At 43.2% G+C, this 20,806-nt stretch overlaps 1 protein-coding gene across 1 annotated transcript in view; it reads right to left on the bottom strand.

The window, feature by feature from the left end:
* Positions 1-20,806, bottom strand: part of PLA2G4A (phospholipase A2 group IVA) — an 88,737-nt gene that overhangs the window by 43,605 nt on the left and 24,326 nt on the right. The window contains exons 4-7 of the mRNA XM_004578970.2: positions 18,873-19,021; positions 18,143-18,256; positions 9,437-9,474; positions 2,982-3,123 (exon numbers count right to left, since the gene is read on the bottom strand). Coding sequence (XP_004579027.2) covers positions 2,982-3,123; positions 9,437-9,474; positions 18,143-18,256; positions 18,873-19,021 — 443 coding nt within the window. The remainder of the gene's footprint in view (positions 1-2,981; positions 3,124-9,436; positions 9,475-18,142; positions 18,257-18,872; positions 19,022-20,806) is intronic.

Raw genomic sequence — 20,806 nt, 5'->3', positions numbered from 1 at the left:
CTGTCGTCTGGATACAGGGGCTTTGGGATCTTAACAAATTCCTCCCTTACACAAAGGAAATTCCAAAGTGCTCAAGGCTTTTACAGATTTCCATAAATTTCAAAATCTGACCATTCCATGAAGACATTTGTCTACTCAGGGTCTCAAAGACGACAACAGAGCCAACAGGATGAGGACACACACAGCAAGAGATGCATCAACAGGAATCGGCCTACACAGCTGAGCAGACTGGGAAGGCCAAGCCTTCAGCACACGCCCGGCCCTGGAGGGGCCCTGGTGGCCCAGGAGGCCGGCCTTGCTGTCTCATGCTGGCCTTCACCGAGCAGACAGGACCCACCTGTGCTGCAGACGTAACCAGCAGCTCAAAGCAAGCTGGAACACCTGTTCACACAAACCCCTTCCTTCATGGCCAGGACAAGCATGGGTCTGCTGGCTCTTTCTCGCTCCTGTTTCCCCAGCAGCTCTGTGCTCCTCAGGGCCAGGGCCCTTGGCACCCCACTGCTGACTACAGTCTGGGCCTCTCGGGCCACTGCTCTCCAGGCTGCTGAAATGCTAGCACTTCCCCAAACACAAAAAGTTAAGCTCCATCTGCCTAGTCCGAAGCACCACCCTTGGAGGTCCACACCTGCTCAGCTCATCAGCGTGCACTCCACTAACAGGAGCCCTGCACTATGTGCGCTTCTGTGTCTACAGCCAACATGGGAAAAAGAACTAACAGCCTACACTGTTACGTGGTGAAGGCAGAAATGGAGGAAGAAGATTCTGGAAGAAGGAAACTGCAGAAACAAAGGAACAATCATTCTTCCCAACTAAATCTGGTTTCCCCCTTCGGCAGGTGTGTGGTTCTGCTTCGTTGCCACACACTCTGGTCCACTCTCCTCTGGTATGGCTAACTTACTCGGTGAACTGAGCGCAGCACTAGGGAACTTCCACTTTATTCCTCTGCTTCCATCTAAAGCTATCTGGTCGCATTTCTTTAAAATGAATTACATTCTTCCCAGTCTTCTTCAAAAATGTTTTCTCCTTAGGTTCTGAGGAGGCCTTGGTAGTTCCTTCTGTCCTTTCCACATTATTCTAATCTCCAATTTTGACTCCCAAACCAACCTTGCTCTCTGCTCCATTTTGAGGATCATGGACCAAAAGATACCTTACAGTGAAAAGAATTAACAGTAGGGTTGACACAATGGCTCAACTGGCTAATCCTCCACCTGCAAGTGCTGGCCAACACAATGGTATAATAAGCTAATCCTCCACCTATGGTGCCAGGATCCCATATGGGCACCAGTTCTCATCCTGGCTGCTCCACTTCCCATCCAGCTCCTTGCTCATGGACAGGGAAAGCAGAGGAGGACGAACCAAGTCCTTGGAACTCTGCACCCATGTGGAAGACCTGGCAGAAGATCCTGGCTCCTGGCTTTAGGTCAGCTCAGCTCTGGCAGTTGTGGCCACTTGGAGAGTGAATCAGCAGACAGAAGATCTGTCTATCCTCTGTGTAAAACTGCCTTTCCAAAAAATAAATAAATAAATCTAAAAATTAAAAGAAAAACACGAACAACTCCTGAGCACAGGGTCTTCCAAGGGAGGCGCTCAGGCCACGAGCCTCCCGGCAGGAGTCACCCTCGGTCCATACACTATCCCAGCGACAAACTCGTCTACCAGGCTGGGAGTCCACAGCCATGGAGCTGAAAGGAAATCAGGCACAGAGAATGCGGGAAGAGGCGGCGGATTGTCAAGGGTCCAGAGCTTGAGAAAACTTCAATCATTTTGATTTCAGCAAGGAATTACACATTACAGAAGACCCCCACCCAAATGATCAAAATAAATAATAGATATTTTTTGAAATCTTATTACTATTTCCATCTTAAACTCCTGAGTTTTCAGAAACCTTAATTACCTGACGAGCTCACTGTCCAGGCAGGAAGAGAATGTTCTTAAGTGAGTGAGTCACGGCCTATTCAGGGGGTGCTAGACTAGGTCAACGGGACCCCGGGGGTGCGTAAGGACTACGGTCTCCATGAATAACTGCTGTTCTAGTGAGGAACTCCGGTGTCAACATTTTGTTGAATGTGCTATAGCACTGGTGTTCATCCTCTCATCTTTGTAAAGGCCTCATCTCCTCCTGCACCCTCAGAAGCCAGTGGACTGGGCCAAGGCAAGATGTGTTCAGGCAGCAGGTGACGTGGGAGCCTGAGAGACCCAAGGTTAGCAGAAAAACAGAACAAAAAAGGTCCTTTTCTTTGGGGACTTGGTGATGCTAACTTTGTCAAAGCTGATCGCTTCTCCCAAAGCAAAATGACATTCTCACTTGTACGGGCAGGAGGAAAAGCTTTGCTGTCCCAGGAAGACTCCTTCCCCTTTCCAGAACAGATGCATGCTTAGGCTCTTGGGCTCACACGCTCCTTTTGGGGAACCTATGAACAGAGGCCTCAGGGTGCCTGCAGCCACATCCAGTGTCACAGTGCCTGGCCTGAGTCTCCGCTCTGCCTCTGAGCCCAGCTTCCCGGGAGGCATCATGGCCTGATTCAAGCAGCTGAGTTCCTGTACCACAGGAGAGGCCTGGACTGGGGACTGGCTCTCAGCTCCCACTTCCCACACACTCTTTTGAGGTTCCTTCCTTTCTTTATCTGCTTTCTCTGGAGAACCCTAGCATGCAGGTGTGGTACCAGTGCGAGAGTGGGGACAGGGACTCACACGAGGTCACCCTATCCTTCCTGCTCAGTTTTGCTCTAAACCTAATGCTGCTCTAAAAAATAAGTAGAAATAAAAATAAGCATGGTATCAGATAAACATCTGCAATCATGGGCAGCATTCAAATGGACTTCCTCAAATAGTTTCTTACCTAGAATCACTTTCCTAATCTAGAAGCTGAAGGAATAATAATGCTTAACCCGGAACTGGCACACAGGCATGAAAGTCTGAAGGCAACATTCAGTCAGCTATCCCACCGCACGGTAACCACTTCTGAACAATGTCCAACTCACATCCCGTGTGGAACACAATCCTTCACTCTTCTTGGGACCCAGGAGTTTCTTCATGTTCTCCTTAACGTGCCCCTTTCTCAGCTGTCTGAAAGCTTTCTCCTGATCACACAGAGCCATGCTGAACCGCAGGTCTGGGCTTGAGCTGCAACAAACGACAGACAGACAGACGTGAGCCAGGGATGTCTGCAGCCTTGCCTCACTTCCACCCTGCCCCTTTAATCCCTTTCCCACCATGGACCTAAAAAAGAGTGCAAAACGCTGGCTGAGCAGTGTTTCCCAAGGCATGTTTTCAGAAGACAAAACAAAAAAGGAATATGAGATGCCCCTGGTGAGTTGTTTATTGCGGTCTGAGAGCATAGGGAGTTGTTCAGGAAAGCCTCAGGTTGACACCTGCTGGCTGCAAGGGTCCTCACCCGTCCCTCCACCTCCACCAGTCCACCGCCATAGCACTCAGTGGCACACCAAGGCTGTGTTCTAAGGAAGACACTGGCAGAAACCCTGTCTTCAGTGGCCCGTGCTAATGGATACACCTGCTTGGGTTTGGATAGGGCTTGGTCCCCAGAGTGGCAATGCTCAGAGGGGTTGGGAACACTTAGAATCAGGGCCCTGTGGGAGCTCAGTTAGTTCAGGGGGGATTCAATCTGATCTCAGGGCAGGAGCTGTTTTCTAGAAGTGTGAATTACTATGAAAAAAGCAGGAGAGGCCCTGTGCCCCCCAGCACTCCCCAGCATTCCCCCTTGCTCCACTGCACTCTCCTGCACACCAGCTCTGGCTTCTCAGGTGACCTTCCACCTGCTCCCATCTCTACGCCTTGCCATGCGAGAAGGGATAGAATTGTACAGCCTTGGAGTTTCAGCCTCCAAAACCGTGGGCCAATAGAAGCTCTTTTCTGTGTCTACACTCCAACCTCAGGTACTTTGTGGTAGCAACAGATATGAGACTAAGTCATCCCTCTTAAACTTCAGGTAATGCCAGCAGGTTCACATAGCTGGAGAACCTCTTCCCTTCCAGCAACGGCAGTGATTCCTCACAAAGCACTTTCTGTTCATGTAACAATGCAAAGACATGGGGCAAACATCAACCTTTGTTATAGAGTTCACTGTTACACGGCACTGCTCTTCAATAAGACAACTGAAGTTGTGCAGGCTAGGATCCCAAGCAGTACATCACTTATCTTCAACGTGCCCCAAGTCCACATGAATAGGGGTTCCAATACTGAACCCCATGCACCAGCTACTGAACCAAAAAATTAGCAAAAAAAAGAAAAACCTAGTCATTTATGTTGGGATGTAAGCAAATCCCAAATGGAGAAGCCAAGAATACCACCAGTAAAATATTGTTTCTGTGTTATGCATAAATGTAACATCTTAACTATAAAGTCTCATTTTGGTTAGTTTAGCAAAATACTAGTATCAGCATACTATTGATTTTAAATTTTTCTAATATTTATTTTCCAGTGTTGGAAAAGGTAAAGCAATACTATTATTTTCATAATTTTAGGTGGATTTGCAAATCAGTTTTGAACAACCATTCAATAACAAGCATCAAAATTAATTAAGATATAACCTCCTTGATTCAGAAATTCTACTTCTTTCTATCTAAGGGAAGTAGCTGTGAACTTGAAATGATCAGTTACCCAACAAGTAGCAAAGGATCACTAAGTCATGGTAAACAAAGCACCGAGTCACACAGTCAATCCAACTGCTATGAAGGCCACTATCTCAAAGGTGCAAAAGAATAAGAAAACTGAACAAACACGGCAGAACAGGGTAAGGACACATTTAAACATACAGAGAAATATTAGCCAGTGTGAACCAGAGAGGGCACATTCCAGGAAATAGGAGAGGACAGAACAACAGCAGAGGGGTACCTGGAGACTGACAGACACAGGAAAACAGTAGAGACAAAGATATGGTATTGCAGTGACTGATACCCCAGCAGCATTCAGGAGTGCCATTCCGAATTGCACCAGCAGCCAGAAATCCATCAGCAACCAAGTGGGAAGAGACGTCTACTGGGAGCTCAGGCAGTGAACCCAGACGAAGAACTGCCTGTCCTGCTGATCTGTTTGATTTGACCAGAAGCAGAGACAAAGCAGCAGATCCCAGTAGTGCAGGAACAGGGTGGATTTCACAACCCAGTCTTCCCCCTAGAGCCCTATCAGGCACCATTTTGTTTAAGGAAGCAAGGGCTATGGACTGAGCTGGGAGTGAACTCATTTCTGGCTCAGTAAACTGCAACAATGTGGCAACCTACAGGGTCCACCCAAGATAGATACAGCTAGCCCTCAAACCTGATGGCCAGCAGATCAGGAACTCTAGTAGTGGCACATCAGATGCCATTTCTTAGAGTGTAGCAAAGAATTTAAGACTGCAGGGACAACAGTGAGCTGTGCATGTGCTGAGTTCTCACTGAGCTCAGTGTAGTGCACTGGTCCCACAGGAAAATAATACTGACCATGGCATTGTATGGGTCAAAATAGGTCTGTGTGGCCCTCAGACCTAACAACCAAGAGGTTCTGGCAAGATCAGCACCACCAGTAACCTAGATATATATAGGATACCTGGTGTCTCCCTAATCCTGGGACCTGCTCCAACTGCAAGTGTAAGAAAGCTTGTACAGACAACGGTGTAGCCTCAGCACAGTATCACAGGAGGTGGAGCCAGGAGCTGGGGTTTTGGAGACCATGGTGGAAATCCAACATAAGAACCCAGACCTGGAACTCGCTGGAGGGAGCCATGTACCAACAAAAAGCCATGTACCAACTACAATAAGTAAAATCAAACTGTAGACCTGTGGGTGACAGAGCTTAGAAACCTGCCCCAAGGAGAAGAATCTGCTAACCAGAGGTTCAGTGACCAGGAACAAAAGAAGAAACAAAGGCACAATGAATATTACTGAAGGAGCAAAGCCCTTTGCCAACCTCAGATTTCACTGAGGAAGACATCAAGAAAATGGGGGATACAGAATTCAAAACACTTGTTATAAAACTTCTTAACAATGAGAAGCACATAATACAGGAGTTCAAGAAAATTTAAGGAACATGTCACACAGGAAGTAAATCAAATGAAAGCTGATATATCAGAAATGAAGAAGACAGTGGAGCAAACTAAAAGTACAGTGGAGAGTCTCCAAAATAGAATGAAGGAGGCAGAAGAAAGAATCTCAGAATTGGAAAATATTTCCTGTCACCAGGGGGAAACAAACAAAAAGCTAGAAGCAGAGCTGGGTCAGGCCAAAAAAAGTATTCATGAACTGCAAGACACTATTAAAAGGACAAATATAAGAGTTATGGGAGTCCCAGAAGGTGCAGAAAGAGAAACTGGGATTACAGGTGTATTCAATGAAATAATAAGGGAAATTTTCCCTAATCTAGAGAAAAAATTGGGAAACAATATCCAGGAGGGTCATAGAACACCCAACAGGGTTGACCAAAAGTGATCTTCACCTCAACACATGATCATCAAGCTCTCTTCAATCGAACGTAAGGAAAAGATTCTTAAATGTGCACGTGAAAAAAATCAGTTGGCATAAAGGAATGCCAATTAAACTCACAGGAGACCTCTCACAAGAAACTCTATAGGCAAGAAAAGAATAGAGCGACATATTCCATATCCTAAAAGCAAAAAATTGTCAGCCCAGGATAATATACTCCACAAAACCTTCCTTTGTCTTTGAAAATGAAATAAAATTCTTCCACAGTAAAGAAAATTTAAAAGAATATGCCTCTTCCAAACCTGCCCTACAAATGAAACTTAAAGATGTTCTCTTGACAGAAGAGGAATAACACCCATTAGAACCAAAGGCAAATGGGAAGAACATCCCAGTCAAATGACAACAGAAGACCAAATGAATGAACAACCTATGTTAAAATGACAGGACCAAATTTCCACCCATCCATATAAATCTTGAAAATAAATGGCTTAAACTCATCAATCAAATGTCATGAATTAGTAGACTGGATTAAAAAACAAAACCCATCTATTTGTTGCCTACAGGAGACACATTTCACCAATAAAGATCAGCAAAAACTTTGTATCTCATGGGTTTTGATTTTTTTTGTTAGTTTCACCTCTTTAAAACACTTTCTTCTGATTAAATTCTTCAATGACTCATAGATCATAGAGTAGCATCATTTTCTTCAAGAAGGTTCTTGATTTTCTTTTTCATTGCTTCAGTTACACATTAGCCATTCAGTAGCATGTTATTGAACTTCATGGTGTTGTTCATTTCTTTTTTATTCTTCCTGCTGTTGATTTTGTATTGTGGCTTTTCATTGAAGGGGATGTACAGTAACTGTGTAACGGAGACTATCATATCCAAATGTGAGGATACAATGCAGTATGCATCTCTACTTCCAGATCAAAGACAGACTCCCAATGTAACTTTTTACTGTATTTTGACAATAGGATAGTGAACTCTCTGCCATTGTCCATGCCCACAATGATGGACATATGACTATGTATGAAGACCTACAGTAATGATATAGGGGAACTCGGTGAGTGGGGAGGGAATTGGAGAGGGGATATGGAGAATCCCATGATTTATGGAACTATATCATAAAATGAAAAAATAAAATTAAAATAAAATAACAACAATAATAAATATTTTATTATTATTTATAATAATATTAACAATAATATAATAATTATATGATATTATTAATAGTGTATTATTATTATTTATAACAAACTATTTTATTAGAATAAACAATAAAAAGAAATTAAAATTTTCAAAAATAACACCAAAAAAAGAATAAGCTAATAAATTTATTTTCTACTCTAGTCTTGAGCTATGCTTTCTTCCACTGTTAATGTCTAAATACTATAGAGGATCATCTTACAGGGTTATACTTTTGCTAAAAATGCAACTAATAAAAATTATTTTTCCACTGTACATTTGGTTTATAAGAATCATATGTTTTTACATAAACAAAGTATCTCAAATATTTATATTCTTGTCAAGGAATTTCACTGTTTGAATATGCTGTATATCCACTGATGTTTCCAGAAGTATATACTTTTAAAAGAAATTCTCAATAATCACAGTAGATTTGCTGATCAAGCTCTCTTTTGATTTTATCATTGAGTAAAAAGCGATTAGAAATCTTTCAGCATCAGCATCATTAACAAGTGGTAGATTTAAATCCAGGATTTCTCATTCTGGAACCCTCGATGTTAAAAATATACTGTTTTTTAAGGAATTGTGATTTCTTTAAAAAACATATACAGTGTCACAAACATGAAGCCTTTGGAAGATATCACTAAAAAAATCCAACAGAAAATTCAAACAGCACTCAGCAATTTTATAAATATAATGTTAGCATTATAGTTCATTTATTTCTTCTTTAATGTATTAACTTTCTAATTAATGCTCTTTATTGATTTTATGTTATAGTTCATGGAAAGAGTTAAAAAGAAAAAGTTTTATTTAAATGAATCCTAATCAGGAGATAAATTAACACATGAAACATGGGCTTGAGTAATGTTCATTGTAATGCTCACGTAGTATCACTTCCAGATAAGCCATTTACTGAACTCTCCCTGCATTTAAAATTACCATTATTGCGAAAGCCCATTTCTTCTGTATCATTGTATGAATTTTGTCAGTGATGATCATTTTCCATTGAAAATGATACCATTTTCAACTGGTATTTTAACTGGTATTGAGAATACTAGTCAGTCAAATAACAAAAACATTTCAAGTTCATGCTAAAAAAAACACCATTTAATGACAAATAATATGTCAGCAAATCTATTGCTATTTGTTGAAGTATGCTGAGAGGTGGTGGACATTCATGCTAACCATTTACTAAACTGAAATCTACATGCTGCAGTGATCAAGAGAAAGAGATTTCTGAACCACCATACACTTGGCAAATCACAACACATATGACTGCTAAGTCAATTTGTATGGAGTTTGCATAAAACATGTAACAGCAACTTTGTTGAAATCAACTTCAAGAGCGAAGTTCAAAAGATCGAGACAGACTGTAGAAGGGAGATTCACTGAGCTCGCCCTCAGCTGGAGCTCAGCCAGATCAAGGCAGCTGGAGATGCCCTTGGATATGACCCGGTGGAACAGACACATGGCTTTCCAGGCCCATAGTGGAGGCCCCTGTGAACCAGTGACAGCGTCCCATAGGACTTCACCACCTGCTGCCTTGCTGAGTTCACTTACAATAAATCCCAATTTTCACTTTTTTTTTTTTATCAAAAAGCACTTGGTCTGGCATTATTTAATCACCAGACTACTGGGAAATGAAGCAAAGAACAGCAGATTAAAAAAAAAATGGAGCTATTAAGAAAAAGTAAAGAAAAGCAATTATTGCACTTGCATACAATCAGAGCTGTCAAAATTGTTTCCTATATATAAAATATGCTGGTTAGAAAAATAAATCGGTGGCTCACTCACAACTTTCCAACTAATCGCTCACAGTATTTTCATCTACTTACCAAACTTCAAGAGACATTTGCAGAATCATTTCAGTGACCTATAAAAAGATAGTTAATCAAATTAGGTTTTAAAACAGCTGTAGCAAATAATACAAACAAAGGCAAAATAAACTTTAGGTGCTAGATCATTTTTAACCCAGGAAAAACTAAACATGAAACTCACGCAGACACGGAAAACGTCCCAATAAAACAACAAAAGAAGACTGAATCCAAAAATGAGCAATCCATCGCTAAAACGACAGGACCAAATCACCAACCATCGATATTAACCCTGAATGTAAATGGCTTACACTCATCCAGCAGCACAGATTAGCAGACTGGGTCAAAAAGCAAAGTCCATCTGTCTAATGCCTACAGGAGACACATCTCATCAACGACATGCAGAAATCGAAAGTGGAAAGACGGAAAACATTCCAGGTTAATGGAAAAGAAAAACAAGCTTGTGTTATATCATATGGACTTACGATCATATATGATCTATATGATCTTAGATCGTACAGACTTTGACACGAAAAATCTAAAGTGATGAAGAGGGACGTCACATAATGATCAAAGGATCCACTCAGCAAGAAGAGAACGCCTTACTAGTTTCTCAGGATGTTTTCTTTTTCATCTCTAATTTTACTTGGTTTTTTCTCTCTTGTTTTCCCTTGCTAGTCTGGCTAAGTTTGTTTTGCTCATCTTCTTAACAACATGGCTCTTCCTTGTTGCAATTCGTAGTTTTTTAGTTTTAATTCCATTCATTTTTGCTGTATTTTTTATGATTTCTTGCTTCCTGTTCATTTTTTAATAAGCCCTTAAATTGCATTATTAGATCATTTGTTTGAGATATTTCAACTTTTTCTAAGCACCTAATATTATAAATGTCAATTTAAATACTATTTTTGGTACTCTCGTGATTTTGCTCTTTTTGTTTTTATTTTCATTTCTTTGAAAAAGTTTTTTTTTCCTAGTAATTTCCATGACACATAGGTTATACCGTAGCATCGTTTTCCTCAAAGTCCCTGATTTCCTTTTTCATTTCTTTAGAGACACATTGGTCCTTCAGTAGCTTGGTATTGGACTTCATGGTGTTGTACGTTTTCTATTTTTCTTTTTGTTGCTGATTTTGTTTTATGGCTTTTCGCTTAAGGGGATGTACAGTAGCTGTGTAATAGAGACTGTCACATCCAGACGTGAGGATGCAATGCAGTGTGCGTCTCTACTTCCAAACGAAGGACGGACTCCCAGTGAAACTGTTCAATGCATCTTCACAATAGGATGCTGGACTCTGTCACTGTCCCTGCCTACAATGTCAGGATACACTTAAATAGCAGAATGGGCTTATCCCTGCTTATGAAGGACTATACTACTGCAATAATAAAGGGGAAATCAGTTGGGGGGGGTTGTGTACAAAACAATTAATGCAAGTGCCATCCATTTTCCAATGCAAAGACTTTTCCAAACACAAACCAGCACATTACACCTTCTGGTATTCTAAAGTTTCAATTGCAGCCCTTCCTAAAGCAGGCTTAGGAAACACTGCAGATTTAATGAGTACTAATGATAAGCATTGTAAAAACCAAGACAAGGGAAGAAAATGGTTTGCTTCAATAAGGAACACAAGAGCACTAACATGAAGAGGACATGAGGCGTAATGTTCTTTCTGCAGAAGGTAAAACCACCATGGGAGAATGGAAATGAAGTGAATAATGCAACAGCTCAATACAGAATTTTCTGTTCTAATGGAAGAGGCCTCATGGAAAGACTTGCAAGCAGAAGAGGCCTCATGTTCAATGCGCCATCTCCTAACAGAACATGTTTGGGAGGAAACCCACTTCTCTTAAAATGTTCAGTGTTTGAATATATCCCAAAGCCTACTTGTTCTGACAACAATGTAAATCAAAAGGAAGATCAACCGTGTGCTGTTTATAATGTGTATCTGTCTTTTCCTAATATATCCCTCCTGTAAAATTTCTTCACTAAGACATCGAACATTCCAGATAGAGGGACAAGGTCCTCAACGTCAAGTCATGGTGGGAGAAGGGAAGACATTCTGATGCCACAGGATGTGTGACCAAGAGCTCCGTCACTTGGCTTCCACGTGTGGCTCCAGCAGGTTGCCCATGACGCAGAGGAGGTGTTAACCTCTCCTTTGTGTATCTTACATTCACACCTTTTACCTGGAACATGTCATTCAAATACAATAGTCACGAAAGTATGTGCTTCCTGTGAGACAGTCACGATTATCATAAACTTCTCCCACACAGTGCATTGCAGATTGCACGTTGCATGTTGTATCAGGAACATTAGAAAACAAAGCAACTGAATCTACCAGACCCTCCTCAACTACGTCATCCCAGCCAGGAACATGAATAAATCAGAACTCCACCTCTTCCAGGAATTACCAACACAAGAAGGAGGCTATACCCACCAAACATGAACATAGGAACCAACAATCTCTTCTTCAATTTCTACAGTGGAAAGCAATTTTAGAAACGTACAATGGGGGATGGTCGTTTGGGAGAGAGGAGCGGAGAAGAGAAACTATGAAAAGAATGGGCATTTCAAACTTTAACTTTTAAAGCCGCCAATGATTAATGCTCTTGCAATTTTCCAGGAACCCTGAAATAATGAAGCCAGAGCAGCAAGCATAGCGCTTCTAATAAAATTATTACCAAAAAGATACATAGTAGGCCAATTTCTAATTTGATCATCTACCCTTCAGAGATCCTTAAATACGCCATTCCTTCTCTTATAAATTCCAGTATTTAAGATATTTTCTCTCAATAAGAATTATTTTGAAATCTGATCCTTCAAGTGAAATCATTTAGCTTGTTTTGCAAGTAGAAATAAACAGTAACCAGGTATCATTCAATGTTTTAATTCTTTATATCTTTGCCAAAATGACATGATATTATCTGCTTTGCCTGTATTTACCTGACCTGCACAAGGTAATAACATTTTTAAAATAGACATAGAGGCAAATCTCACCAGAAGGAGGAGCAGAGTAGAATTACAACCCTGCCGACTCAAACTAGTCCAATCTACATGCATTTTACATGCTTAAAACTGAACGGGACATGCTAATAAAATTATTTTAATTTACAAGTTTTTCTGTAAAATAAACTTAGTATCTCATTCTAGGAATCATTTAATTCTTCACTCAAAAAATTAGGGCAATTATCCTAACACCATAAACTAGAAATTTTTAAAAAGACTTTTAAAGTACACTGCTTCCCCTATAACCTTATTTCACTCTAGCACTCTGAGGGTCCTCTGACACTGGCTGGCCCTTTTCCTTCTGGGGACTTCAGGGACGATTTTGCAGAGCTGGGAAATCACTCATTGTCGCCTAGTGAACCAGGTTTCCTGGAGCACAACCACCAAAGCCCTCCTGCGTGTGGTCCAACTGCTCTCCTCTGAGCATCCTCTGTCCTGATCTGAACCGTCACAGGCACTGCCCAGCTTTTCAGCACCATGTGTGTGCATTCATTTATCTACTGCTCAAAAAGATGACCCATGCTCTCAGGATCTAGAATGCAATGGTAAACAGATGTTTTATTCCCTGACCAAACTCGCCATCCAAGAGATTTCACATGACCTAGAGTCTGCAAATTACACATTGTAGAAGTAGAAAAAGAGAGAGAGAGAGAGAGAGAGAGAGAGAGAGAGAGAGAGAGAGAGAAACTTGAGTTTTCATTATTAATAACGTAAATGCCAAAAGGCCTTGAAGTCAGAAATCCTTGGCCCACCCCGGCATTCTGCTTTGCCTGAATATCTGCTGGCCTTCACATCTCAGCTAAAGAGCTCTTAAATTTCTCATAAAATTATGTCCTTGATGCACAGTGGGTTATGGTTCAATAAACTCATCATACATTGAAAATATTGCAAGTTGGACGTGCATCTATCACACAAAGCCTCCGGGCTTCCCAGCTTAGTAACAGGGCTCTCTGCAGAATGCGGGTGGGTTCTACCCCAACAACAGGGTGGCCGGGGAGCTGGGCTCACTGCTGCCATAAGCTCAGACCACACAGGGCTCTCCAGGGAAAGGCCAACACTCCGCAGCTAGAGAGCATGGTTTCTACAGAAAGCAAACTCTTTCAACACCATCGTGATGTCAGAAATCTTAAGTCGAAACATCAAAACTCAAGGACCACATGTAGTCTTCTTTTTTGCCTCCAAACTCCTTTGTCTCTTTAATTTACCCAAAAACCATCGCCACTGTCTTCACACATAGTACAGTTTTCCAATGAAATCATCCTGATAGAAATTAACATTCTAACCTCATCATCAAAACTCTCACTGATCTTTTTAAGCTAAGTTTGCCAGTGTGTCTTCCTGCCTAAGTTATTGTCAAGGAACAATCAAAAGTAACCAACAACCAAAGGAATAAATCATCCAAAATAAGACAAATGCCACCTGGGCCAGGGGACTCAAAAGATTGGCCAAGACAAACTTAGCTTATTCAGAGAAACAAAGAAGTGTGATCTTTCTCTGTCTTACTTCGAAGTCTTAGCATTTTCATCATTCATTACAAGTGGCAATCCTGTTTACACAAAACACACTGAGGTTGAAATACGCCACTCTTTCCACTTGAAAATGGGTTGACCAGAGGTGTACAAGCTCTAACTGTCCAAACAGCAGCTTCATTTTGTTTGGTATATCAAACAAAGCCTTGCTGTCCTGTGACACCAGCACCATGCAACAAGGGCAAAAAGTTGGTGCTTACGAAGCCAGGGGCTGTTTTACACTTTCCTTTACCCGTAACTTCAACCCCAAGAGGCACGTATGCATGGAACCATACTGCACAGATGACGATGAGGAGGAAGAAAAACCACATTCAGCACCACCCAGGTCGTGGGCAGCAGAACGCAGTGCCATGCAGGCCGGGTCCCTGTGACCACACCTGCACCAGAAGCAACAGGGAAAGCCAGCTACTCTCACAGCACAACTAGAGGTTCTCCAGGCTTCTGCATCCAACAAATGCAGCCGAGCCCAGATGACATTGAGTCCTGCTACAATGAGAACTCTGCACCCAGGCCACTGTCGGGCTCTAAATAATTCAAGTTTTAAAGTTATTGTGTAATGAAGGGCTGAACCCACAACTTCAGCCAACTTTTCAGCTCCCCAGCTTCAGCCAATCTTCGCTGCCACTCTCCTCGGGGCATGTGAAACCCACGGTCCATCATGTCCACAAGTCATCCTGCACTCCCCCCAAGTCCCTTCCACAGAGGCACCCTGCTGCCAGCTGTACCAGCCCTGTGGTTTTCTCTATCAACATTCCCTACCTTCCCTTGCTCAATTCACTTGCTAAGAGTTCCAAGGAGAAAGTTAAACCCTATCTGCTACCAGTTTCCCCTGAGTAGGTAGCAACCTTTGGGGTGACTCACAGGAAGAACACCACCCAGATTCCCACCTCACACAGCTCGGCTGTAGCACAGGCAGACCCCACCGTCCCAACAATGCACCAACAATCTGCGTCCATCAACTAGCTGTCCCTTCCAGGCCCGTGCCTTCCAGCAGCGCTGTCTCCACCCCTATCATAACCCAACAAGCCACACTCTTTCCTCTAGAATAGCCAGCCGCTGATGTCCACTGTAACCCACAATGACCCACACCCCACAGAGACCACCGGCTCTTCGGCCTCATGTCCCACCACTCTCCCTACTGCTCGTGGTTTGGCTCCAGTCATACCGTCCTCCTGCCGCTGCTCAGCATGACAGGTGTACTAGGCTTACACCTCAGCACTGTTTCTAATTCCCCATTCCTCTGACATGTACCCTGGGAGGCAAAAGTTAATGGCTCAAGTGGTGGGGGCCCTGCCACCCATGCTAGCCTTGGGCCCAGCTGTCACCAGCATTTCAGGAGTCAATCAAATGACGGAAGGTATCTTCCTGTCTGGTTGTCTGTCTGACTTTTTCTATTTTCTTTTTAATAAATGAAAAGGAACAATTGTTTAAATGCCTGCCCATGCATAATTTTTCTTAATTTTATAATACGTACTTTCCATAAGCATTTTTAGGCCCTACCTGTGTGTGGATTTCAAACTTTCTGGACCAAATATTTTGTCTCTTAATTCTGTTTTCCATAAGTGTTCCAAAGCCCGCTTGTGCGTGCCTCTTGTCTTGCTCTGCTGCACTCGGCACTTGCCACTGCTTGTGTTTAGCCATGGTACCACTGATTAACGTATCTGGCGGCTTCCATCTCCCCAAACAGGGTCATGGCTTGTTCAAGTCTCTGCTCTGTCAAAATGCCGTCTTTCACAATTCCTATGAATGTTTTATAATAAAGACTGTGCCTTCAGGAAGGTGGGGATGAGGGCAGGAGGCTGCAGGGCTGACACAGGGCCCTCTTACCTGATCCACGGGACGGCCAAGGACTGTCCACTCAGCCAGCATGCACCTGCTTGTTCTCCAGCTGCCCCTATCACCTCACACATGAATCCTTTAGATACAAACCCACAAAGGGCTGTTGACATTGGGGGAATGAAGACAGGTTGTTGGGCCAGCTGTTTTCTCAAGCACACTAAGGAACATAATTATGTAAGCTACTAGAAATGCAGCAATGTGGAAGCCTTCAGAGCCCAGGAGCCACACACCTAACCATAGAAATGACACAAGAGGAAATGCATTTCTTCTCACCATATCTGCTCTGAGCATCAGCATTTGTGTCATGGACTGGAGTGCAGAAGGTAAATATTTTACTCTGGGGAGGTCAGCCAGTGCTCACCTACCTCCTCTCTGCGAGGCCACCTGAGTGACACGTCACAGGCAAAGCGTGCGGATCAGGCCTTCACCCACCTTCACACTGTTGCAGAGCGCTCACCAGCACGCAGCTGTCGGCCCGTTAACTCGCCATGCCCCACCACGCTCTCTTTCCGGACTCTAGGCTTTTGCCAGCTCTTCTGCCTTGGGTGTCCCTATCTACAGTTCTACCTATTGAAATTCCACTCTTCTCTGAACATGCAGTCACGGCAACAATATGAAAAAGTGTGTAGTGTGTCCATCCAAATGGGTATCGCATTCATCTGCTTTTAATAAATTACCATTCTTAACTTCATGTACCATGTTACATTGATCACATACATTTTAATAATATGCTGTTTATATTTTAATAGTAAACCATAAATATGTTATCTGCAATATACATTTTATGTAAATGTTATACAAAGGTGTGTCAAAAAACGGTAAATGGTACTAAAAATCAATTCATTTTGGTGAAAAATGTGAGAATTCATGCAAAAATTTCAAATATTTCCCATGAACTGTTTTCAAAACTCCTCAAATCCAAGATAAATTTGTTTAACCACAACAACTCCTGTATAGGCTATCAGCTCCATTATTAGAAACGAGCAAACTGTGGCATGAGCTAAGTGATTTCCCTGGATGACACAGGGCAAGGGGCAGAGCTCAAGCTGAAATGCTAAGTAGTCTGCCTTTAAACAGCAGGGTGTGAACCACCATCCACAACCACCCACTGCCACACAGCCACACTGAGCCCTCGCAGCCACTCCGACGTCCACTGCACCCTTCATCCATCCCCGACACCTGTCTCACCCTGTGTGGCTTCTTTTCACCACCTCCCTTTCCACCTACTACCTCACCTCCACCCTACATGACAAGAAGTGAGGAAGAACTTAGCAACCTTTCTGTTCATTGTTCTTCCGGGCATTGTACAGACATATACATATCTCTGTCTATCTGTCTGTCTGTCTGTCTTTGAGAAGAGGCCCTTTGGGTCTCATTTGCTATCTGAAGAAGGTGTATATTCACTTAGTAGAAATAAGCTATCTAGGACTCCAGTAGTCAGGAATAAGCAGTGTTCACTCCGGTTTACAGGGGAAAGATGGAAGATGGGACAGTGAGAATAGTTCAGTCCCAGTGGATACCACAAAGGATTTCCAGGGAGACTGAAGCAGGGGAGCAGGCACTCAGGGTGTCCCCAAGCACCCCGAGAGAGTGCGGGGAGAGTGAGGAGTGGGTGGGTTAGTGGGACGAGGGATCTGAAGAGTCAATGTAAGGACAAATTAATGTGTAGGGCATAAACATAGCCCACCAAGTTCATACGTTTCTTACTCTAATCTACTAAATTAGTTTCTCAGAGAATTCATTAATCGATGGGTTCTCTCCAAGTAAACAATTTTCCTGAGGTTTCACTAATCCTTATCAATCACAATTTTCCTAATACAGTGTGCCTAGAAAGAGAAAGATAGCAAAGACCTCAAGACAGTGTCCTATGGTCTCCACTGCCTTGACCCAAGCAAGACACACTCCCCCAGTGAGACCCAATTTATCATACTACATACAGTAGCAACGTGTGTTCATCAAAATAGTAGTTAAGATTGGTTACAACAGAAGAGCAGGCAGGTTTATAATAACATTTTTCCTGAAGTGTCTTCTGCCTCTGTCATTCCCCTCAGCTCCTGCCCCCCTTAGCTCCCCAAACGTTTCTACCAGACCTGCCAATGCAGCCCAAAGCCAGAGCCCAGCCTCACTGTCAGCATCTGGAGCAAACAGACGGGTGCCTTGTTAGCATTTAGTGGAACACTTCTGTCAAATGTACAGATAGCAGAAGCAGAATAATATATTCCGATGACTAAAATAGCAAGTGAATTAGAGAACGATATTTTTTTTAAAAAAGCAAAACATTCTATAAAGACAAGTTTTCAAATTTTAAATCAAACTGTCTGAGAGCATTAGTTTCTCTGAGGAAGCTGTCACTTACCTGATTGAAAATAAAAGGCACCTCCTTCTCCTCTCCCACTTTCATAGAGGACACAGGGAACTTCGCCGTCCCCAGAGTTTCATCCATGACATAATTGGCATCCATCAGTGTGATCTATGGGGTCAAACACAGACCCAAGGGTGAGAATTCCCAAGGATCTCTGGAAAATATGCCTAAAGATATCACATTTACAAAATGAAAATTCTCAAATGATATTAGCGCTCGTTTGAGTTCCCAATATTAAACGTTTAACAACATTTTTATCTTTTCCTACTGAATACTACATTTGCTCTGAAAGTAATCATTATTGTTTTATTTTCTTGATTGCTCTGTTTTCAGAAATGGACTTTATCTCTTCACTATTTTGGATTAGGAAAAAGCAATAAATGCAGAAAAGTGGTACAGCTATTTTTTTTTGAAAAATCTATTTTTAGGGCAATTAACAGTGACTCTGTTCTCCCCTCAGAGGTGTCTTCTCTGCTCAGCAGAAGCTCTGTTCTCTTGAGAGCACGATGGAAGGAAGCCAGTGTCCCCAGGCCCCTTCACTCCAGCATTGCCCTGAGGCGCACATTGCTTGAGCGGCACCGTGTGGGAGCTGCTCTACCAGGTGGCCCAGCAGCCCTCCGGCTGCACCTGCCCAAGGGGAAGGAAGGCACCGTGGGAACAATGCCAAGCATCTCTCTCATCTTGAGTTCTGACCAGTGCAGCAGCCCCCACGCAATTTGCTCACCTCTAGAACGTTTTCCTGGTTAGGATCCAAGATGAACTCAAAGGTCTCGTTCCACACAGGGTTGATGTCATTGTTGAAGTGTCTTGTTCTCTTCCTGCTGTCGGGGGTTGTAGAGATGAACAGCTCCACGTAGGGATCCGGGGTGTCAACTGCAGAGAGCAAGGATGCGATGCGTTTCAGTGAGTCCACAGCCAGGGAATTGGAACAACTGAGACAGGACAGCGGTGAGGGAACACCACAGGCTATACACAGCGTGCTCCCCCCATTGAGAAAGCCCCCTCACGGCAAATCATGGATTGGGTGATTTTGTCCAAAGCTGCCCACCCTTCCTGAGCGTCTTTCCTCACAGCAGTCAGCACCCCAGCCCAGCTCCTACAGGTGGAGCGTGACGCACCGAGCTAATGCCAGGGCCAGGATGTCCCTCTGCATTACAAATCTCATTCCAGTTACTCCGTTTACCAAGTACAATAATGAAAGTCATTACAAAAAGAATAGTTGTAAGGATGATCTGTACGATTCTACTGCTTGCACGCTGAGCAAGCCTGAAGGGCAGCGTCCATACTGTAGCCAGTAGGGATGGATGGCAGCAGTATTCAGTCAGCAGGTGGTTTCTCTCCCATGTAAGGGTCGCCTCAAGTCAGGGGATGATGTGTGTCTACCGAAATAGGGACAACTGCAAGGTACAACATTGTGACAAAGCAAGTGAAGCCTCCCACACTGGAACACCGGTGAGAGTCCCAGCTGCTCCATTTCTCATCCGGCTTCCTGCCAATGTTGCTGGGAAGGCAATGGAAGACGGCCTACGTGCTTGGGACCCTTCCAGCCTTGTGGGAGACCAGGATGGAGTCCTGGCTCCAGGTTTTGGCCTGTCCCAGACCCAGGTATTGTGATCATTTGAGGAATGAAGTAGCAGACAAAAGATTTTCTCTTGGTTGTTCTGACTTTGAGATAAATACATTTTTTTCCTAAAAAGAAACTGCAAATAAAAGAAATATTTAAATTTCTTCTCACTATATGTATATACACTCACAGTGGGTGATCAATGCAGTGTAGATACTGATCACCTCTCTTCAGTGAATCCACTAAATCTTATACCAACTCACAACTACAAAGGTTGCATTTCTGAATGAAATTCCACATCCTTCTTTTCATACAATACTATAAATAAATTGAGGGCAAGGATCTCATCCTACTCGTCTCTAATTCTTCTGAACATAAAACAACTATGCTCTAACATGTCTTTCCCTGTGGCTATTGCCATCCTTCAAATATCTGTTTATTTATTATTTGAAAGGCAGAACCATACAGGTAGAGAGAATAAAAGACAGGCGGGGGTGGGCGGAGAGGTGCAGAGACAGAGCGTGCAAGCTTCCATCCATAAATCACTCCCTAGATGCCTGCAACACCCAAGGCTGGGCAGGGCAAAGTCAGGAGCATGGAGCTGTCTGCATCCGCCACACGGGCGGCCTGGACCCGAACACAGGAGCCTTCACCTCCTCCTGCAGGATGTGTGTCAGCAGGAAGCCGGAATTGGAAGTGGTGCTGGGACTCCCACCGGTCACAGGTTCTTAGACACGTCAGACACCTGTCTGAAATCACACAGCCAGTATGTAAAGAGAGCAAGATCCTGAACCTGGAGCATCCTCCCCATGGCCTCACCATCCTATCCTTACAATGAGGTCATGAGGAGTGGGTTGCTGTGGAAGGAGACAGACGTTAGGAGGAAGGGAGGCAAATGCAGTGTAAGAGCAAAGCAAGTGGTGGGCAAAGAAGAGGCGAAGAGGGAGAGGGAGGGACGCAGGCATCAGTGCAACACAAAGGTAACTGTGTCCGTATTCATTAATCTTCGGAGAAAATGCAAACCCTGCTCTTGGACACCTGTGTACTGGTCCGTCAGGGTAATCACCAGCCCTCATAGAATATTTCTAGATCCT

Source organism: Ochotona princeps, chromosome 10, assembly GCF_030435755.1.
Source record: "Ochotona princeps isolate mOchPri1 chromosome 10, mOchPri1.hap1, whole genome shotgun sequence".
Taxonomy (NCBI): Eukaryota; Metazoa; Chordata; class Mammalia; order Lagomorpha; family Ochotonidae; genus Ochotona; species Ochotona princeps.
The sequence above is the reverse complement of the archived record's forward strand: the minus strand, read 5'-3'. Positions and strand labels throughout refer to the sequence as shown.